Raw genomic sequence first — 20,137 nt, forward strand, 5'->3', positions numbered from 1 at the left:
CTGGTTTGAGAAATATTGTGTTTGGGTTCGTTATTATGTTGAAAAATTTGCATATTGTTTAATCGAAAAAAATTATCTAATTATGAAAATAATTGTTTGTTGCAGCAATATAGTTTGCTAATTATTTGAGAAACATCTATTACTATACGCTACATTTATGACTATAATTTTCAGTTGATTCAAGTATTTATAGCTTTTTATCTCCATTTTATTAGACTTCTGTATAAATTAAGATAAATAACCTTCAGATTCTTCAGCTTGTCAGTTCTAAGCACAGCCAGAAATGTATATAAAAAGCAAAGTCTTCTGAATTTTATTTATTTTTAAACCTCTCCAGTCACATAGTTTTAAATCTTTAACATGATGACAGATATAATGGAGATTATGTAAACAGAGGAAGTCTGGTGCAAAGTGGTAAAAGTGGATCAGTCGTCGGGAACATTGGTTTCCATGGTGACAGCACAACTTTTAACACTTTGCACCTCTTTTTACCACTTGGCCTTGGTGCATGACTCTCACTGTGTGCTAGATTTTTATTGTTATAAATACATTGCGCTGCAGTATAAAAATTATCAGGGAAGATTAAAGGATCTGAATCAATATATAGCCTGGAAAAAAGAAGAGAGAGGGGAAACATTTAAATGTCCCGATCATAGGGCTCTCCCCCATAGCTTGCTGCCATTTAAAATAAAAAATAATTAAAAAATAATATGTACACATTAGTAGAAGGGTAAAATGTTATGTTCTCACTCTCTCATGCTCTATCACACTTACTCGCGCTCTCTTCCTCAATCTCATACTCTCTCTCAACGTCTCCCTACCTTCTCCACCGACCAATTCTGTGTCTCCATCTCCTTTTTCAGCAGCTCCGCTTCTTCTCTTGACTTGTCTTGTTCTTGTGTCTTCTTTCTTCGCCCACTTCTCCTTGGTATCAGCTACGGGAACCAGGCCTCCGGGAGAGCTTCCGCAAAAGGGCACCCCCCCCAGTGGCGCACCCTTTCCGTGATTGGAGGAACGGGGGATAGGCTATCCACAGGGTGCATCGTTGTGGGTCCACCGTTTTGCGAAAGCACTCCAAGAAGCCAGAATAATGCGGACAGATTCACAGAGGAAGAGAGGTGCGTAAAAGAAGTATGCATCATCGCATTGGTTTCAAACAGAAGAGCTCACCCTGCGGCGAGAGGCGGCATGAGTTACTTGGTTGCAGGTACACGGTCCCCGTATCTCTATGCTTTATCGCATAGAGAGTGAGAGGAACAGGGAATAAATGATCATCCCCTTCACTGTGTTCTGCGGAAGCCTAGGCTTTATTAACTAGTATACAATATATATATATGTATATATAAATATATATATATATTAATGAAAACTTATGCCCACTTGAATGAATACTCTGTGTATTCACATGGTCTGCCATGCTTAACAAATCACTGCATCTGATCCAAGCCATTCACTGTGTGATTTATAATTGTGTGCAGTGGAATAAAGCAATGTTTAGCGTTTGGAGACTAGCGTGGGAACATTTGTGTTCAATGTTTAATATACATAAAACCTTTTAGGGAAGACATAGTGTATATTGCTAGCAAAAAAACAAAAACTGTCTGCGCTTCTCACCCTCATAAAGTTGGCAACAAATATATAAACATAATATAAATTAGGGCTGCAACTAACGATTACTTTCCTAATCGATTAGTTGGCCGAAATTTTTTTCGATTAATTGATTTATCGGATAAAAAACAATATGCAAATTTTTATTTAATATTTATTTAAAATAATTTAATGAACAAACTGGGTGTTAAAACAAACAGCAGAATAAAAAAAACTTAAAATGTACATTAACGTGTCATTGTACTTGATTATATTGTGTATATTATTCATTATTTTTTGTTTGTTGGATAGTTCTTTTTGGTGGCAGAGCCCCTTACAGTGTATAAGTCTCCCCGTAATAAATGACCACATAATTGCTAAGTATCTGGTTTATGAGTTATTATGATACATGATGGCACTCAGTAGACTCTTACATGCTCGCTTTCTCACTGAGTACCCGGACATCTGCACAGTGAAGACATTTGGCTTTAGAAGATTTTTTCCCTGGCCCTGGGTCTGGACAAAATGACTGTTACCAAGAGGAGCACCATATGGAACTTATTGTGGGTAATTTTGCGGCAATGATTTCTTTTTTTTTCATGGGAAATCTGACAAGAAGGAATTTATAAATCGTGCTTTTCTGATTGAATGCATTTTGTGAGAATCTGCTACAATTTAGCTGGTGGAGCATTAATAGAAAGATGAGAGGGATTGAGATGAATAGGGCACCAGTACGAGGGGCACCAGCAGTAATGCCAATGATGTACATACCTGGGAGTCTCCAAAAAAAGCTCTGCTCTTCCGGGTCTCAGGGTGACCTCTTTATTTCTCTGGGCTGAGGGTGGGGGAAGAGAGGTGTTTAGCCCCACCCATTCCCCGCCCACCATTTATAGTGTGTTTAGTGTTTGCATGTATTAAGTGTGTGTGTTTGTGGTTAGAGTAATACTTCTATGCTTCCTGTGTGTTCTTGCTCCCAGTCGTGTATGAAAATAAAAATACCTCAGCAATGTGTTTCCAGTAAATCTAATTATTATACAAGGGAGCGCACAACTTCAGTACAGGGGTGCAGAATTCAGAAACAGACCACAAATTTTGGAAATCCCAGCTCGGACAAAACTCATTAAACTACTTGATGGTTGGTTGGTCTGTGGCACTCAAAAGATTGGAGTTGGCCTTTAACGAACTTTAAGCTATCATAGTGGAATGCTTCTGGCATGGGTAAAAGGTGTACGTAAATTCTTTATAGCAAGACTGATCTGCTTTAGGTCACTTTTTTAACCAGGGAATTTAATATTACCCTGTTGTCCACCAGCTGGGGTTCTCATATATCATAAAACTGGTGTCACTCCAGACTGTGTGACCCAGAGAATCAGCTCATTCATACAGAGATTGGGGTAAAAACCCTGGTATGTACTCAAATTGAACTCTGCTGCGAGAGCTCAGCCTTTAATACTCTGATACACTAGATCATAACACACAGAAATTGTGGGTAAGGCGGCAGATACACAAAACCAGCACATAGCAACCACAAACAACCTGCCATCTGACTGGTGACCCCATCAGCTGGTTACACCACAAACATTACCGCGAGGTCTCTTTGCGGGCTCCACCAGCCTCCGCAAAAATGGTCTCCCCAAGCCTTGGGGAGACTCAATGAGGTTGGACCCTGCACTAAACATCCCAATTTGTAACACTGTTTCATTCACTTCCCTTCTCCAGCCCATATGAACTATTGGTCCAGTAAGGGCCAGCAGTCATGCTCCCCCTTCCTGATAGGTCCCGGGGGGCCCTTTCTTGATAGTACCTCAACTTACAAAAATAAATCTGCTGTCGCTAAAAGGGCCAAAAGAGAAGGAGTGCCCAGATGTCAAGGAATAATCATGCAGATCCTAAAAACAGGATGTAAAAAACGGCTGCTCCCATGGTGCTAATACGTACACACTGGTTTATGTGGTATGGGAAGAGTAACAGATCCAGTTAATCTGCTTTATGGCTTTAGCTTTTCTATAAAAAACTAAAATACTTTGGAAATTTCGTACTGTTTATTAAAAATGACATCTTGTTCTTGTTAAATGCTGTACTTCCCTTAAATATTATTCCCTCTTGTACTCTAAATGACATAAATGTTAGGTAGATCTGGAAAGGTCACAGGAACGTTGGAGCCCCATTTTTATAATTGTTGTTCTTGGCACCTGATTTATATGTGTCGAGGAGCAATGTCAAGGTAGCAGCCCTGATTCCTAAAAATGTTTTTGTAAATCCTAAACATGTCTGGTTGCCCTCATAATAATGAGTTTTTTACAGGAACGTTTTTTTCCAACCATCATGTTTTACTCCACAATCTTTTGATAAAGGTGTGAACCAATAAACACTTCCAATCAGCACCTTTCTGCCTAATGGGTTGTACTTAAATACCCTGTTAAGTGTGCCTGGTTTGCTGTACAGATTGTGTGTGAGCATGTATGTGTTTGTATGTCAGCATACATGTGTATGTATACATTTGTGAGCATGTATGTGTATGGATGTGTAAGTGTTTCAGGGTAGGTGTGTATCTGTATGGGTGTGTGAGCATGGATGTGTATGTGTATGGGTACATTGATGCGTACGTGTGTGAGCATGGGTATGTACCAAATATAGGATCCGCTCTGGGTGCCAAATACTCTAGGTACGTCCCTAAGAGGAATACTTTTTTATATATCACTGTTCTATTCTTGTACAATACTCTTTTAACAGTTTCTTCAAATTTAAATAGGATAGTGTGAATGTTATCCATTTAAGTAGCTTTATTCCCTTCTAATGATGCTTTATTGGTATGGGTAATGGCTATAAATGCAGCTCATGTTTACGGCGAAAAATATATAAATATTTCACATTATTTGTACATGTTAGATTTGTTTCAAGATTTCACATTTAACTTATTAACATGTCCTTGTGTTTAGTTCCATTGTAAACTAACATTTTTTTCTTTTGTAAAAGTACATACATGAGATTTCCTATGGCTAACACAATTAAAATGCATGGTTATTACTGTTTATTTAGAATCTGCCAACAAATTCTGTAAGGTAGCAATGAAAGCTGGTGATATACCGTAGTTCTCATGGAGGCAACGTATGACTTTTTATTCCCTTTGTATTTTTTATTTTGAAATTATTTCCAGCTGTGGTATATACAGGAATAGGTTGAGAAAAAACATTGTGCAATGACCCTGAGTAGCCTCCTTTAATGCCCGACTGTTGGAATGATGCTCTAAATGCCCCATGTGGCACTTGAGTAGTTAGAAACACATTGAACGGTGGAATATTTAATGTTTTATTGTGTTCTGATCTCCTTTAATCGTTAATATACCTGGGGTCTCACTAAGTGGTATATGCTACCTGGAGGCCATCATGAACATGAGGTTTCCTCCCATCGCCTCTTAAACACGCTGCAGATCAGATAGAGGCTGAGAGGGTAATATATCTTTAATGGAAATGCTCAAACCTGGAGCGTCCTCAATTATGCTCGTAGGAACAGTCCCCTTTAGGACTCAAATTCCTTCCTTTCTAGGAACTCAAATTACTTCCTTTCTAGGAATGTTAGTGGGTATGAGTGTTCCACAGTCCTAAACATCAGAATAACACGGATAGAAATAGCAGAAATATATTTGTAAATTAAACTGTATAAATCAAACATACATTTTCTTCTGCTGTCCTTGATTACAGAAATAACTACGAATATGTCACACGGCCACATAAAAAGTCTCAGTAAAGCCCCGTTCCTAGTCATGCTTCCAGCCAGACCCCATCTTTGGGCACTTGAGATATGTGGAGGTATATATCATGAGTAGACCACTGTCTCTTATGTGGGCCAGACCATTGTCTTCTGTAAGGGGAACACAGATGTCTCCTATCAGGGCCTGGTCATTGTCCCCCTGTTAGAGCCAGACTACAGTCTCCTATCTGGACCATACCATTGTCCCCTGTTTGAGACAGACCAGGGCATCCTATCTGAACAGGCCATTGTCCTCTGTCAGGGGCACACCACTGCCTCCTATCTGGACCAGGTCATTGCCCCCTGTAAGAGCCAGACCATTGTCCCCTATTAAAGGCAGACCACCATCTCCTATCTGGACCAGGTCATTGCCCCCTGTCAAAGCTAGACCACTATGCCCTGTGAGACCAGGCCATCAATCTCAGTTCATTATTTTCTATAAATACTGTACTTGCCTTTTCCCAGGATAGCATTTTGTTTAGTGTTCAAGAATGTACTTAAAAAAAAATACTTAGCTCTTTTTTAGATGTGCTATGTATAGATGCTAGTATTTTATTTATTTCTAAAAAAAAAAACAGCTGTGCGTCCAAGTAATAATGCAAGTAATTGATTATAAAAGCCTTAAAAATACAGTAAATTTTTCTTGCAAACATATTTTATTTCGTAGACAAAGCTGGTCTCTTGTAATTCTCATCGTTATTTTAAAATTCAGGAGTGAAAAGGAGAACACAATTGCAATAGGGTGCCCATCAGAACCAGAATTGAGTATTTTTTTCCAACACATTTCCATATCATCATAATTATTAAATGGTCAAAACAAGACATGGAGGTCTAGACGCTTTTTCCTTGGGACATTTTTTTTGGTTCAATGTAAGAAACTTATGAGCAGCTTACACTGACTGAGAGTCTTGATAGGTACATTTATTTTTTTTAATTCAATAGTTGTTCATGTTATTTTAATATTTTTTTAATTTCATCTTTCTTTAATTCATTTTCCTTGAATTGTTTCTTTAATATGCCTTAATAGAAAATTTGCTACTGCCTAAAAAAAAATTGTGTGTAAATTTGAACTATCTCACAGGTAACATAGATCCATATCTGGGAACTCTTCAGGTTTGACCCAGAGTCTCCAAGTGAAGCCCAGTTTCCCTGGGTCTTCGGGCCAGTGTCATCTTTTTCCTGGTTGGGAAGTGGTATTTGGCCTATTATCTGCCCACAATCCTCCCTGCCCATGTGAAGCCATCTGGGGCTTGTCCCACTCCTGTGTCGGTCTAGACTCACCTCGACCCTTGAAAAGGGAGAACTCTGTGTAGCCTACCCCGGGAAAACATATGGGTTTGCGGAACAGTATAAATAATGGCGTGACTTTAAATTAAAGAAAAATCAATGCTTTACATAATCTTGTCTGTCTACGTAACAACCACAAGTTGTGTTAATATACAACTTCAATCTTAAACAACTTGACTGTGGCCCCTCACATCTGAAAATCTTGCAATTAAACGCCTGTGGAATATAATTCAGTGAAGTATTTTAGGATTTCACTAGAAAATGAAGCAGGCTGGAAAAAAATTCCCCCTGCCATATAAAAGCATTCCTAGTAATGATCTGTGAATGATTTATGAGAAATCCCCCACGGCAGTTTATTAAAACCACTCGAAATATCAAAAGACTGGTGACAGGAAATGTACTATGGTGGAATATCGGGAGAACAGCACAATAGTAATGATCTGAAGGGATCGGCTAATTAAATGGTTTAATCTACTATGAACAGTATGACTGACTGTTTAAGTAGCAGTCTTAACCGAAGCTATAGCTCTTCTGTACGACTCCCAGGAGGGAAACCACCACCATGACGGTAAATAATCATACTTATGGATTTGTCACTTTCCCAAAATTTTACGTTTCGCAATTCAGCATACTGAATTAATCTATGAACTGGTGTTTACAGATTTAAATAGGGATAATTGAGTGGAAGTGTAACTCTACATAACTTTTTACCTATACAATTCCTAGCCAATTGGTTATAATATTGTATGGGTGAAAAGTCACCCTGCCCCCCCCCTACAAAATGACAAATAATCATTTTTCAATAACACATGCACTTTTGTTGCACCTGCACTTTAAGTTAAGGAGAGTTTAGATTTAGTTCCAATATTAATTAGTAGATTTAGTAAGAACCGCTTTTCAGGGTAAAATATGGACTATATCTTTTAAGATGATGGTGCTCAGGGGAATGCGACATGCAATGTCCTACTGAAATTGCGCTACTTTGTGTTATTGGCCAGGTGCTAACATTTCAAGTACTCCAGCTACGAAAACACAATTCGGATCCTCAATGGAAAGCATGTCTAGAGTCAAATCAATCTTTAATGTAATGTTTGCTGGCATTTGAGATAATGTGTGAACGCTCTCAGAAGTCTTAGAATAGACTGTGCTCTTCTGTACAATGACATAAATAATAAGGAAACGGGGCTGAGAGGTGTCTCGGTTGAGATGCCAGCTGCTATTATTATCTGCTTTTATCCTACCGTCCAACAGTAGACCTCTAAAGCAAGGCTATATTGCTGTGGCCCTCCTGCTGTGGCCCTCCAGTAGCTGATCTACAACTCCTCTGGTAGTTTCAGAGACTGTCCATGAGGACGAAGGGTTTAGTGCTCAACAATTGGGAGTCAATCAGTTTTCAATGGTCCAAAAATCACATTTCACTCCAATATTCATGAATACCACTTGATTTTTTTTCCGTGAAACCTCCTGCAGGGACATGGATGTCAGTAGAAGTTCTGCAAAAACTTTGAACATCCTTTTCCGGGCGTTGCTATATCTGTTACTTTGTGAAGTGTACTTCGGCCATTTTTAGTTTTCATAATTTGTAAGTTATTTATAAATTTCCCCTAAAGAAACTATCGTTAGTAGCTTTAATTACACCAAAGGAGAACTCAATTTCAGCATCTTATCTGAGAACTGATTTTTATCAGAACTTTGATTTTTATCCACATTTTCATAGAAACATTTGATTTGCATTTGATGACAGATAAGAACTATTCAGGCCATGAAGTCTGCCCGTTTTAGCCGATATATATATATATATATATATATATATATATATATACTACTACTGTTAAAATGATTAAAGATTACAGCAGAGTAGACAAGACTGTACCTTTAAGACGTATGAACAAGTGTTTTAAATGTATGTGCTTTTCATATCGGATTATTATAACTTCTATGTTTCTGGTGGTATTTAAATGTTAATTATGCAATCATTTACTAATACCATTAAATGCATAATAATGTTTTATAGCACATTGAGCTATAAGATGATTTCATGTTTAATGACATTATTGGTAGTTTAATATGGGTAGTTAAGATTTGTAAAGTCATTATGTTATTTGTTTGCACTTTACGTGAACCTTTTATCCTGGGAATTCACAAAATGCCTTAATAATGCAAGTTATGGTATAAAAAAATAATTTGATGGATTTTCGTATGTGTTTTTTTTGTTTATATGGTACTAAGGAGAGTACTAAATATTTTCATGTTGATATTAAGTAGTTATACATAATTACAGCAAATGCAATAAATGTCATAGGCTTACAGATGACTGTATAATAGATAAAAGAGGCCTGTAGACAATATAGAGCCCTTGCCCCAGAAGCTTACCATCTATAACAAAATAGACGTACAGTTTTAACCTATCACATGCCTGTCTTTCAGATCCAGAACGCCAATGATGTGCTAATATCTCCACTTGAAAAATTCCGCAAGGAACAGATAGGAGCTGCAAAGGTGAGTACTTTCAAATATTCTTTCAGAATAAAACGAAATGGGCCAATTTTCATTTAAATTTTCACACTTAGAGGCAGCGGCATATTTATTTTAGGCAGTACCTTAAACCTGACCCATGGCGGTACACCCAGCCATCCTCTCCAGGCCATCTTCTTGACTGCTGAGCTCCAGGGATATGACGTAATTTCCCAATACCCCCTGCATACTATGAAGGCTTTGACAATTCCATAGTGTGAATGGAGGAAGGTCACCATTGTTTGACCTTACCAACAAGTGTATAGTTTAGTGAATATACCTTTAAACTTTAGCATGGGGTGGCACGTGATTGGGGAGATCAGAGATCTCCCTTGCAACTGGCCCATTTAGCTGTGGAGCACCGGGGGGCCTGATCGACCAAGAGTCCCCTTGGACCTTCCACCCTAGGGCTAGGTGTAGTCAGCCAAACCCGGAAAATGCCGCAGTTTAGTAAGCTGTTACATTTGCTGGTAAGGTCAAAGCCCAGCAAGCTTCCTCTGTAAGAACGGCTGAACCGGTCCCAAATGATGCATAATTAAAGGTGAAATTACAGAAGAAATCTCCCTGCATTAAATAAACGTTATTTCAGGACCAGCTCAGATCTCGGTTCTAGGAGAAACCCGCTGGGGTCGTTGTCGCTGGCAGCTCATCAGCCATTATAAAAAGGCAGGGAAACCACCTGTGTGCTCTTATATCTTTCCATCATAGCTCTCCCCTTGGCCGTGTCACGGAGCTAATGCAGCAGAACAGATTATAAATTATCTTCACACCATCTAGAAATAATAAAAAGCCGTGCGGATTTTTCTAGTCTCTCCAAGAACCTCACCTTACGATCATTTAATGTTACCGTGATGACTATCATATTGCTGATCCATGCTGATCCATATTTTATCATGTATTAGACGTATCCTCAATCCAATCTCTAAAGCCCACAATGAGTATAAGTAAGTGTTTGGTAATGTGAGAGGTCCAACCAATAGAATGATTTGAAATACATTTTGTTTTTTAAACACATTCCATAAAATTTCAGATCTTCATTGTCTTTCATGGAAAGGAAATAAAATAACGCCTTGGAAAAACAAAGTGCTATAATCACACCTGGGGAATCCCCGGGTTTACACCTGAATTTTTACACCAGACTTAAGGTGAATGGGCAGATTTTCAGGAGCATACAGCGTGAAGATGATTGTACGCTCATTTCAGCCAGTATCTCCTTACCTTCATCAGATTCCGCAGAGCTGTACAAAGGGTAGACATGACATAATAATTAGTATATAATTTAACAAGATGACATACAGAAACAACAGGCGAGCAAATGAGCTTACAATCTAGAAGAGCCTTTTCTTTACCTCTGAATAATGTCTTCTCCTCCAACATTCTGTCTGAAATATGACTTCTATAGAATACCTTGTAAGCGAGCAAGAGCATGGCCAGCTTCTTCTTCATCAATATGTCTTATCGTCTGTTTAATGCTTTCACCTCCCCTTTTTGTAACAGCGCTATGGATCCTGCCGGCGCTATACCAATAAATGTAATGTTATTGAAATTAAAAAAAAAACAAAACATCATCAACCACACCATGACATACTTGTGACGTATTTCCTTTAAATGCCTCTATATGCGTCTGATTTATTGAGTGCAAGCAAGAGGAACGGCCAAAGTAATTACTGTTCGAATACCGGGAACCATTAAGTGGTTGAAAGATTTCAGCACAAAAAGATTTTACCTTATTTGGTAAACGTAGGCTCTGGTCAACAGCTGGTAGTGTGGATGAGCTCATTTCTGTGTGGGCTAAAAGCTTGTGTTTCTTTTTATCCATAGTCTGTAAAGCATTAGTTGTTTTCCCCCATATGCCCCTTGACCTTGGGAACCATTTACAGCAGATCAAAAGAAACAGAGGCAAATTTACACACAATTTAAACCACTGAAAGACGATTAGTTTTCTTCCGTTTTTGTTTTTTTTTGATGATGAACGTGGAAGATACTGGGATATGGGGCTTCTCAAATGGGCGGTTTAAGACCTTTAAATTAATCACCACCTCTCGTGGTGTCACCATGCATTCTACCGTCGCTCAATAGTTCTAAGTCTGAAAAATGAATTATTTCTATTTAGAAATGTTACTTAAAGGCTAAAATAGAAGATAATGTTAAAGCTGCAATACTAACAGGATTTTGATTGATGGTTTTCATTTAGTTAAATGTTTTATCAGTGTTTTGAGCTTCATGATGGGTAGGAAGCATATTGTAAACTACCAAGCATTGACGGTAAACATATCCAAGTTTGCTTCTCATTTGCTCGAGGGGGCTTAAATGGTACAAAGTAGATCAAAAGATGTAGGTATGGCAGCCCATCCTATTTCTACTTTTTTAAAAACGTATTATTTATTGTTTTATATAGCACCATCATATTCTGTAGCGCTGTACAATGGGTAGACAGGACATAGACTTACTGAAACCACAGGTAAGGAGGGCCCTGCTCAAAGGGGTTTACAATCTAGTGGATTGTATATTTATTACATTAAATAGTTTATTTGTACAGGCCTGGAAATTTCCACTTATCCACATTTTACGGACAAGCTGATGATCTCATTTTTCAATTATAACTAACTGACACAGACACTGTGGACTTTTAACTTTTCCTTTGAGCCATTGTTTTCCAACCCTTTTATAAGTCTATATATAATTAATCTAATGACAATGGACTGCCTGTGTGTTATCTAGTACTGTGGCAGTAGTAATCATTAAAACATGTCATTTTGGGGGCTTGTGTAACTCACTTCCTGTTTCCTGTAACAAAGGTATTATTATTATTATTATTATTATTACTATTATTATAACCATTATTATTATAATTTATTTTTAGAGCTCACTTTTACAATGCGGGAGAATACAGAATAAACAAAATGATTGCGAGCCGGGCTCTCTCCACCAAATGTATCGATTTGTATTAGTCTGTCAATTCTTGTCTTGTCATACCCCTTAAATTTATGTATTGTATTAAGTGCTGCGTAAGCTGTTGGTGCTATATGAATAAAAGATAATAATAATAATAATAAAACTGACAGTATACAAAATTAACAATACCATGACTATGCACAAGACATGGCGGTACAGAAGAGTGCCCTACTCTTGGTAGCTTACAATCCCAGATGACTTGAGCGAAGATTCTAGAGGCTGAGGGCAGGGGAAGTTTGGAACTATGGTCTAAGCGCAAGAGTCCTTTATGAAAGAGGAAATATGCCTATTGTTCTAGTTCATGTACTTAAGTTTACTCACCTTTACACTATTAAAGTGGATGTGTCACATTCTAAAATCGTTGCCCACAAATATTTGTGTATTGAAAATTCATCTTCGATATATGCTAAGCCTTTCCAACACTTGTAATGTCCATGATAATTTATCCGCTTTTGTTATATCACTGTTCCCTTTGGCAGAAGCCATTATAATAAGGAAGGAAAATGCTAGATTTGTCACAAATCCCAGCTTCCCTGTGATATAGGGCTGGGCTTCCATACACGCCAGGGTATATTTCTACTCCATCATTTAAAGAATACATAGGCATCTACAGCTTATTGTCCAGTAATGTGGGGGCTTTGAAGTCTCTACCCACCCCTCTTTTATAATGGTTTGGCCCAGACAAGTCCCAGTAGCTACTGAAACATTGGTTGACCATAGGGCCCGTATCATTGCCTCTGACAAAAACTCCAGGAGAACGACGGCTCCTTCTAGCTCTTCCCTCCCATCGAAACAATATAAACATTGTATCTTTGAGATGTCAGCCTAGACTTGTTTAACTTTTTGTTGTTTTATTCTAACTAATCTGCTTCATTGAACTCCACATGACCCGCTTTAATAATCCCTATCTAGAAGACGTATCTTGTAACAGTAAGACTAAGATTGAAGGACGATAGTAATATTCAGTTGTGATTATTCATTAAACTGGGATATTGTTGCCTGGCAGGACTCTGGATTAAAGTAAATCTGTAACATATTGGATGTAATAAAGTTACTATTTTCTGTTATCAACCTTTACACAGAATCACATTTACAACCATTGAGCTGGCAGGTTCTGTAAATTGAGGTAATTTAATAGGTTTGCAACTATAGATTTGAAAGGCCTAAAACAATTGTCGATAATAATTAGTACAAAATACACAATACACGCTCCTTTTTAAGTGCTGGTAATGGCTTCTAATTTAAACTAGTTCAACAAAGTGCGGTCTTTATTAACCTTGGTCTGGCTGGAAAATGACCAGAATTTAAATTTTCCAAATTAAAATGGATCTGTAACTTTCCTGTATTTAACAATTCAGGGAACTATGTAATGGATTTTACAGATTATAATACAATATATATATATATATATCTATATCTATATCTATAGATAGATATAGATATATCTATATATCTATATCTTTCTATAGATATAGATAGAGATATATATATATATCGGTATATATATATAGATATATACTGTAGATATATATATATAAAAGGTAGGGTTCCAATGTATATATATGTGTGTGTGTATATATATATTTATTTACACACAGACAACGTATATATTGGAACCCTACCTTATATGTATAACAATGGAGCAACAATATTCATTTCTTTTTCCCAGGATTGGCATGATTCCTCCCCATTGCGTTATCTCTGCACTGTTACATTGCTGTTTGTTGTTGATTGGTTCAAGAGTAAGCATCCATGAGCCAAACTTTAAATTATATATATACAAGACTACTGCATTTAATCTTTTTTTTCTATGATGGTCACGTTGATTAAAGACTCAGTTTGATCTTCAGTCAATATGGTTATGTACACTTTTCTTATTCTGATTTGACATGTTATTAAAGTATTAAGGGTTCAGCTGCACCACAGAGAGCCTTTCTTCACTAGACTGTCAATTCCCATTTCTACTACTGAGTAGGATTTGGCGAGGTGGCACCAGGGAGAGGAACCAGGTGCTGAAAGGGACTGAAAATGATCTGCTAGCAAACTTATTGGGACTATACCTTCACAAAACTTCCTGGAGAAGCAATGTGGATGGAGGCACAGGGACCACATCGAGTGATTACATACCCAGATCTGTTGCAGCCAAGTGAACTGAGGATGCCTCTTATGGTAGAAACAGTGCCATATAAATTGTATGTTGCTCCTATGGTGCTTATTAAGCAAGTTTTTTGACAAAATCTGGACTGGTGACATTTATTAAGTCTCAGCGGTACTGTCCACCATTGCATGTATTTTGGGTTTGACGAAAGGGTGTGTAGGGAAAATTGACGTTGGGTAGAACCTACTGCATAATCAAATGCAGAAATAAGCATGTCCTTGTAAATTCATTATTAAATTAACAACCATTTATAGAACAGTTGAATGATGGCTAAGGACCTAACCTGGTTAGTGGTGTGGTTTAGAACACATAGGACAATCAATAAAAGAGTAACGTATCTGACAAGGAAGCCCCTGAGAACCTTTTAGAATTCTCCCCCTTCAAGCACTGATCCCAGTGGCTTCCACACCTAGGGTGAAGATGAGATTATGTATATATATATATGTTTAAATTCAGACCTATATGTGTTGTCTTCATGGATAAATGGCGTACCATCTCTCTTTTTACAGAAAAGTAAATAACTTTAAATGGTTCACTCCATGCTCTGTCGTGATGATTAATATCTGACACCAAGAGTCCCAGACGTTTTGAAGCAAAAGATTGGATTTCATCTCAGAAGGAAAAAATGTCCGTTTCGACATGAGTAAAATAACAGAATGTATTTGTGGTAAAAGTGCCGTCCAATCCCTTTGTAACTGGAATGTGCTAAAGACCATAGCTTGCCTTTTTCTCCCCCCAAATAAACAGGTTTTATGGTTGAAATTGAAACAGCAGGTGCCGAAATCTGGCTATAACTTTTCATTGTTTTGAAATACTAGGAAATCAAATATATTTTTTCAATCAATTTAAAGTTCTCTCTTCTCTGCCATCTCTGTTGAGTGCTCAGAACTTAAGTAAACAAAACACCTGAAAATAAGTGGCATTTTGTAAAAAAAAAGGGGGTAGGTAGTAAGGGGTGGCTGGGGTGATGCCCTGGGTCAGGTCTAGTGGGCAGCCATCACCAAGACCTTTACATGACTTTTTGGCCTATCTATACCTAATGGTGTCGTTAATAGATTTTTTTTATTTTTATAATGAAATGCAACATTAGCCACATCATTACTAGTAGTTTTGAATGCCAAAACTTTTACCAAAAATACCATTTATATTTTTAGCGGAGGAACATGTCAAGTGACACAAAAGCAGGAACTGTATATTATATATTATAGAATTGCAGATTTGCTAATGTTTTACTTAAGATATTACAGAGTATGATAAGTAGTTTGTGTAAGTGGAACAGCACCTTGAATGTCTCTTTTAGGTCCAGGTGTTTTTTGCAGGGATGGTAGGAATTTCCAGACATTGTCCAGCTGCCCTACTGTCACTCCTTTGCCAAAGGCTCCTCGTTATCCTTTCCCCCGTTGTTGATTTGCTGATTGTTGTTGATTGGTTCAGACGGTGTATGTAATGGGGGAGTGAAGAGAAGGAAGCGAACATCAGGACAGCTCTGCGGAGTTAAATAGCAGCTTACTTTAAAGTTGGGGGTCATTGGCCAGTTGGGGAGATCCTCCAATGTGGACACCTGAAATGTTGTGTGAGATGAAGGACATCCCGGGGCAAGCAGTGGATGGGTTAGGTCCCTTGCAAGAGGGAGGGCAAGATGGACCTTATTGCCCCAGGGCTCCAAGTGCCTGAATCTGAACTTGGAAAGAAAGATTTCAGCAGAATTTGTTGGCAGGGAAATTCATAAGGTTCCTTTAAACTGTTAAAAATGGTGAATTCTGCTATGAATTGAAAAAAAATGTTTGAAAGCTTAAAGGTGCGTGCTTTCTTAATCAAATCATTTTCCTTAGTAGGCCTTTAGAAAGAGCATTTGGAACCCCCTGGCATCCAGTAATTATACTTTCCATCAGCAGGAAAGGACTCAGGAATGTGCTGCATGATGACATCTCTTACCCATAAGCGGTTCTGCGAGCTGCGGAGATCGGCTTCCTATTCTGTATTGCACAAAGCAGACACTATTCCAGTCCAATGTGTTTCCCAGATGTCCCTGTGCTATGCATTATATAATTTGCTTTTTCAAGATTAGCTAAGAATTGAGTTATGTCCAAGTCAACAGCCCAGCTGGGACACTTCTTACTGTAAAGTGTTTTAGAAGCAGCATTCATATGGAATCAAATTGGGGAACTTGTCACCCGCTTAATGCTGGTTCTGAGTTTCAACTCCCAAATGCCGTTCCTATTAGCAGGAGGGGACTCGGGTCAGTAAAACCCAGGGGTCCTAAAGAAAATTAGTGGATTTGCTGAGCCATTGGAAACAAATCGTAACCAAACACATTTAATATGAGATCATTTATATTATCACAGTGTGATCCACAAATCTGTTAATGCTAAGTTCCCCAAAACACCTGAGAGATTTATTCACTAAATGGAGAGTTGTGGTTTCAGCTGCCTCACTTCACTATTTATTATAAAAGTTTCAACCGTAGGAATGGCTGAGCTGGCCCTGTAAAAGGCTTAATTCAATGGGTAAGGAGACTTTGAAGGACTCTGATTTAACAATACTTTATACAGGGGCCAGCAAAGCTCTTCCTGCAGCAGAAGATTACTGGGGTTGGACCTTCATAATGCTCAATGAAGTTGAAACCACAACTCTTCTGTCAATTCTCCTTTTAGTGAATAGACAAAACATTAATTAAGCTTTCTTGTGTGCTAATAAACCTGATGTCAGGGTATGGGTTGCGGAGGCACAGTGTGTGTGTGGGGGGGTACTGTTGAAAGACCGTGCTGGCTGATCACACTATCACAAAGCAGGAGTACAACGGACCAAGTGGTGGCAATAAAAGTGACACAAACTGTCCTTATGGTCAAGGCAGGCGGCTAAGGTTCAGTAGTCTCAGTGCTCAGATCCGTCATTCAATTTTTCCTCTGAAAGTTTTATCACATAAAAGTAAACTATTTAAAGCATTTTTTTTTTTTTTTTTTTTTTTTTTAAAGCAGTTTTTTTCAGTATCTATAGCAACAGCCCATTGCTGGGTGCTTTTGTGTGACGTGATAAGTTTTGCTTAAAAAATTTTTTACACAATTAAAAAATCAGCTCTTGGATGGGTTCGAATATCGAAGAGTTTTAGGAATGATGCTTCTATTTACTTACAAAAGTTTCACATTTAGCAGAGTAGGTGGAACAGCATCTTTAAGCTGAAGCAGCTCATGAAAAAACTTGATAGTCTGGTCAATACAGTGTTGTGTCACTTAAGTATATGTGATTGTGGAAAATATGTTATTTTCCTTGAATAATTATTATTTATTTTTAATATAGCACCATCATATTTGCAGACATAAAAAGTAGTGCATGTCATAATTTGAGTTACAGAAATAAGAGGAAACATTATTGAAAAAGGGTGTTTTAACGATCAGTTAGCCTTTTAAACTTAAGCATGGATTCGCGAACACAACGTGCCATTGGAACACAGGAGTGATGGGAGTGATAAAGGGCCGTTGGATCACAGGAGTGATGGGAGTGATAAAGGGCCATTGGAACACAGGAGTGATGGGAGTGATAAAGGGCCATTGGAACACAGGAGTGATGGGAGTGATAAAGGGCCATTGGAACACAGGAGTGATGGGAGTGATAAAGGGCAACTGGAACACAGGAGTGATGGGAGTGATAAAGGCCCATTGTAACACAGGATTGATGGGAGTGATAAAGGCCCATTGGAACACAGGAGTGATGGGAGTGATAAAGGGCCATTGGAAAACAGGAGTGATGGGAGTGATAAAGGGCCATTGGAACACAGGAGTGATGGGAGTGATAAAGGGCAACTGGAACACAGGAGTGATGGGAGTGATAAAGGCCCATTGGAACACAGGAGTGATGGGAGTGATAAAGGGCCATTGGGACACAGGAGTGATGGGAGTGATAAAGGGCCATTGGAACCCAGGAGTGATGGGAGTGATAAAAGGGCCATTGGAACACAGGAGTGATGGGAGTGATAAAGGCCCATTGTAACACAGGATTGATGGGAGTGATAAAGGCCCATTGGAACACAGGAGTGATGGGAGTGATAAAGGGCCATTGGAACCCAGGAGTGATGGGAGTGATAAAGGGCCATTGGAACCCAGGAGTGATGGGAGTGATAAAGGGCCATTGGAACCCAGGAGTGATGGGAGTGATAAAGGGCCATTGGAACACAGGAGTGATGGGAGTGATAAAAGGGCCATTGGAACACAGGAGTGATGGGAGTTATAAAGGGCCTCTGTACACCTATAAAGGGATTCCATTAAAAATCATCTGTTTCCAGCTACAATATTCATTTACAACATTAATATTTATAATATGTGATGATGTAGAACAATATATGTTATTTTACTATCCTGCTTATCTTTTATACAAATCAAGAAAAAAAATGTCAAACGTACAATTTCCTCACCATACTGAAATTTAATAGCCTTTATTTTTTTTAGGATGGAAAAAAGAAGTTTGACAAAGAGAGCGAGAAATATTACTCTGTCTTAGAGAAACACTTGAATTTGTCTTCAAAAAAGAAAGAATCCCATCTGCAAGAGGTACTGTGTTTCCCGCCTACCCGTTCCCTCCCTATTTATATTAAAAATGTTCCAAAAATACCAACAACTAAAATAACTTTTTATATAGAGAATGGCTTATTAACAGGAAAAACTAGATGGGCCATCAAACTCTGTGTTTCTAGAACTGTTTACATTCATGGGCGATGAATACAATGAGATTGTGGAGCTCCTTTCCTCCCCTCATTGTTGTGTGGGGTACAAGGGGGAGCTCCCCATGATTAATTTGGGTTTCCACAGTGAGATACCAGGACGAAGTCCACAGTGAATCCCCCCAACATTTCAGGTGTGCAAATCGGGGCACCTGGATCTGGCAACAGATGGGCACGGGTTGGTAGCCATGGCCTCTTATCTGAAAGTGGGAGCTTCAATTCCTTTTCATGTTTCCCTCTGTCCAAAACGGCAGGACAGTGGGGCAGCTACCTGGGGCAGTGGCCAAAAACCAGGACTGTCCCGAGGGACTGTTGGGAGGTATGAGTATTTTCCAACAGAATAGGGCACAATGACCATGAATCCAGGAGCTAGTCTTTTCTGTAACTTCTACAGTCATGTTTTTTTTTTTGCCATCAAATTAAGGATTTCAGTGCATCCCAATGGTAATTTTTCCCTCTTTTAATAAATTAAGATAAATGGTCATCATATCACGCATGTCCAAACATCTGCTCAGCTATTAACTGGATCGGGGCATATTTTTATGTGCTTAATCCCAGCTATCATTCTAAGTGTCATAACAAAAGTTGCATTTAATAGTTTATCAAAAGTAGTGTTCTCATAATAGATCTGCGCATGCCGTTGTGTAGTCTGGATCTCTTTAGCCAAATATATTTCCCTAATATGGAGATCTTCAAAGGACAAGGGCAACCAGACGGGCCATCCATATATTAAACGTATAAAGGTTCAATAGCATTACAGCGAGAACAGTACAGAACAGTAAAACCCCACCACAAAGCAGAGTTAAGGGAGGCTTAATTAACGAAAATTAATTTTATTAATTGAACTTATGGGTCTACGCTTAAAGGAGAGCTGCCACCATCACAGCCTTTAGCATAACCAAAGTAATTAATAAAAAAATGAATTATTAAAAATAAGATTTGTCGTTGTAAATGTTTTGGAAATATTTAGTTTAAATGTTAACCTCATGGAAGCTAAGATCGGCAGCAGCTTGTGGCAGAGCCAGCATTAAGGAATCAATTTCCTGTCCTGAGGTTCTTTCTCTTCTCCCTCCCTTAAGATAAACCCAACTGGGTTCCCCTGCAGACATGGCTGGGTGGGCCCTTCAAAAAATTTAGGAAATAACCCCAGATCAACATTTTCACTGTACTAA

At 38.4% G+C, this 20,137-nt stretch overlaps 1 protein-coding gene across 1 annotated transcript in view; it reads left to right on the forward strand.

Moving 5' to 3' along the window:
• Positions 1–20,137, forward strand: part of LOC149288809 (rho GTPase-activating protein 42-like) — a 148,400-nt gene that overhangs the window by 87,251 nt on the left and 41,012 nt on the right. Inside the window, exons 4-5 of the mRNA XM_089491143.1 lie at positions 9,052–9,123; positions 18,694–18,795. Of these exons, the coding sequence (XP_089347269.1) occupies positions 9,052–9,123; positions 18,694–18,795 (174 nt within the window). The remainder of the gene's footprint in view (positions 1–9,051; positions 9,124–18,693; positions 18,796–20,137) is intronic.

The sequence above is a fragment of the Sceloporus occidentalis genome, unplaced genomic scaffold (assembly GCF_023333645.1).
Source record: "Sceloporus occidentalis isolate IW3139 unplaced genomic scaffold, rSceOcc1.0.p SCAF_49, whole genome shotgun sequence".
Lineage (NCBI taxonomy): Eukaryota > Metazoa > Chordata > Lepidosauria > Squamata > Phrynosomatidae > Sceloporus > Sceloporus occidentalis.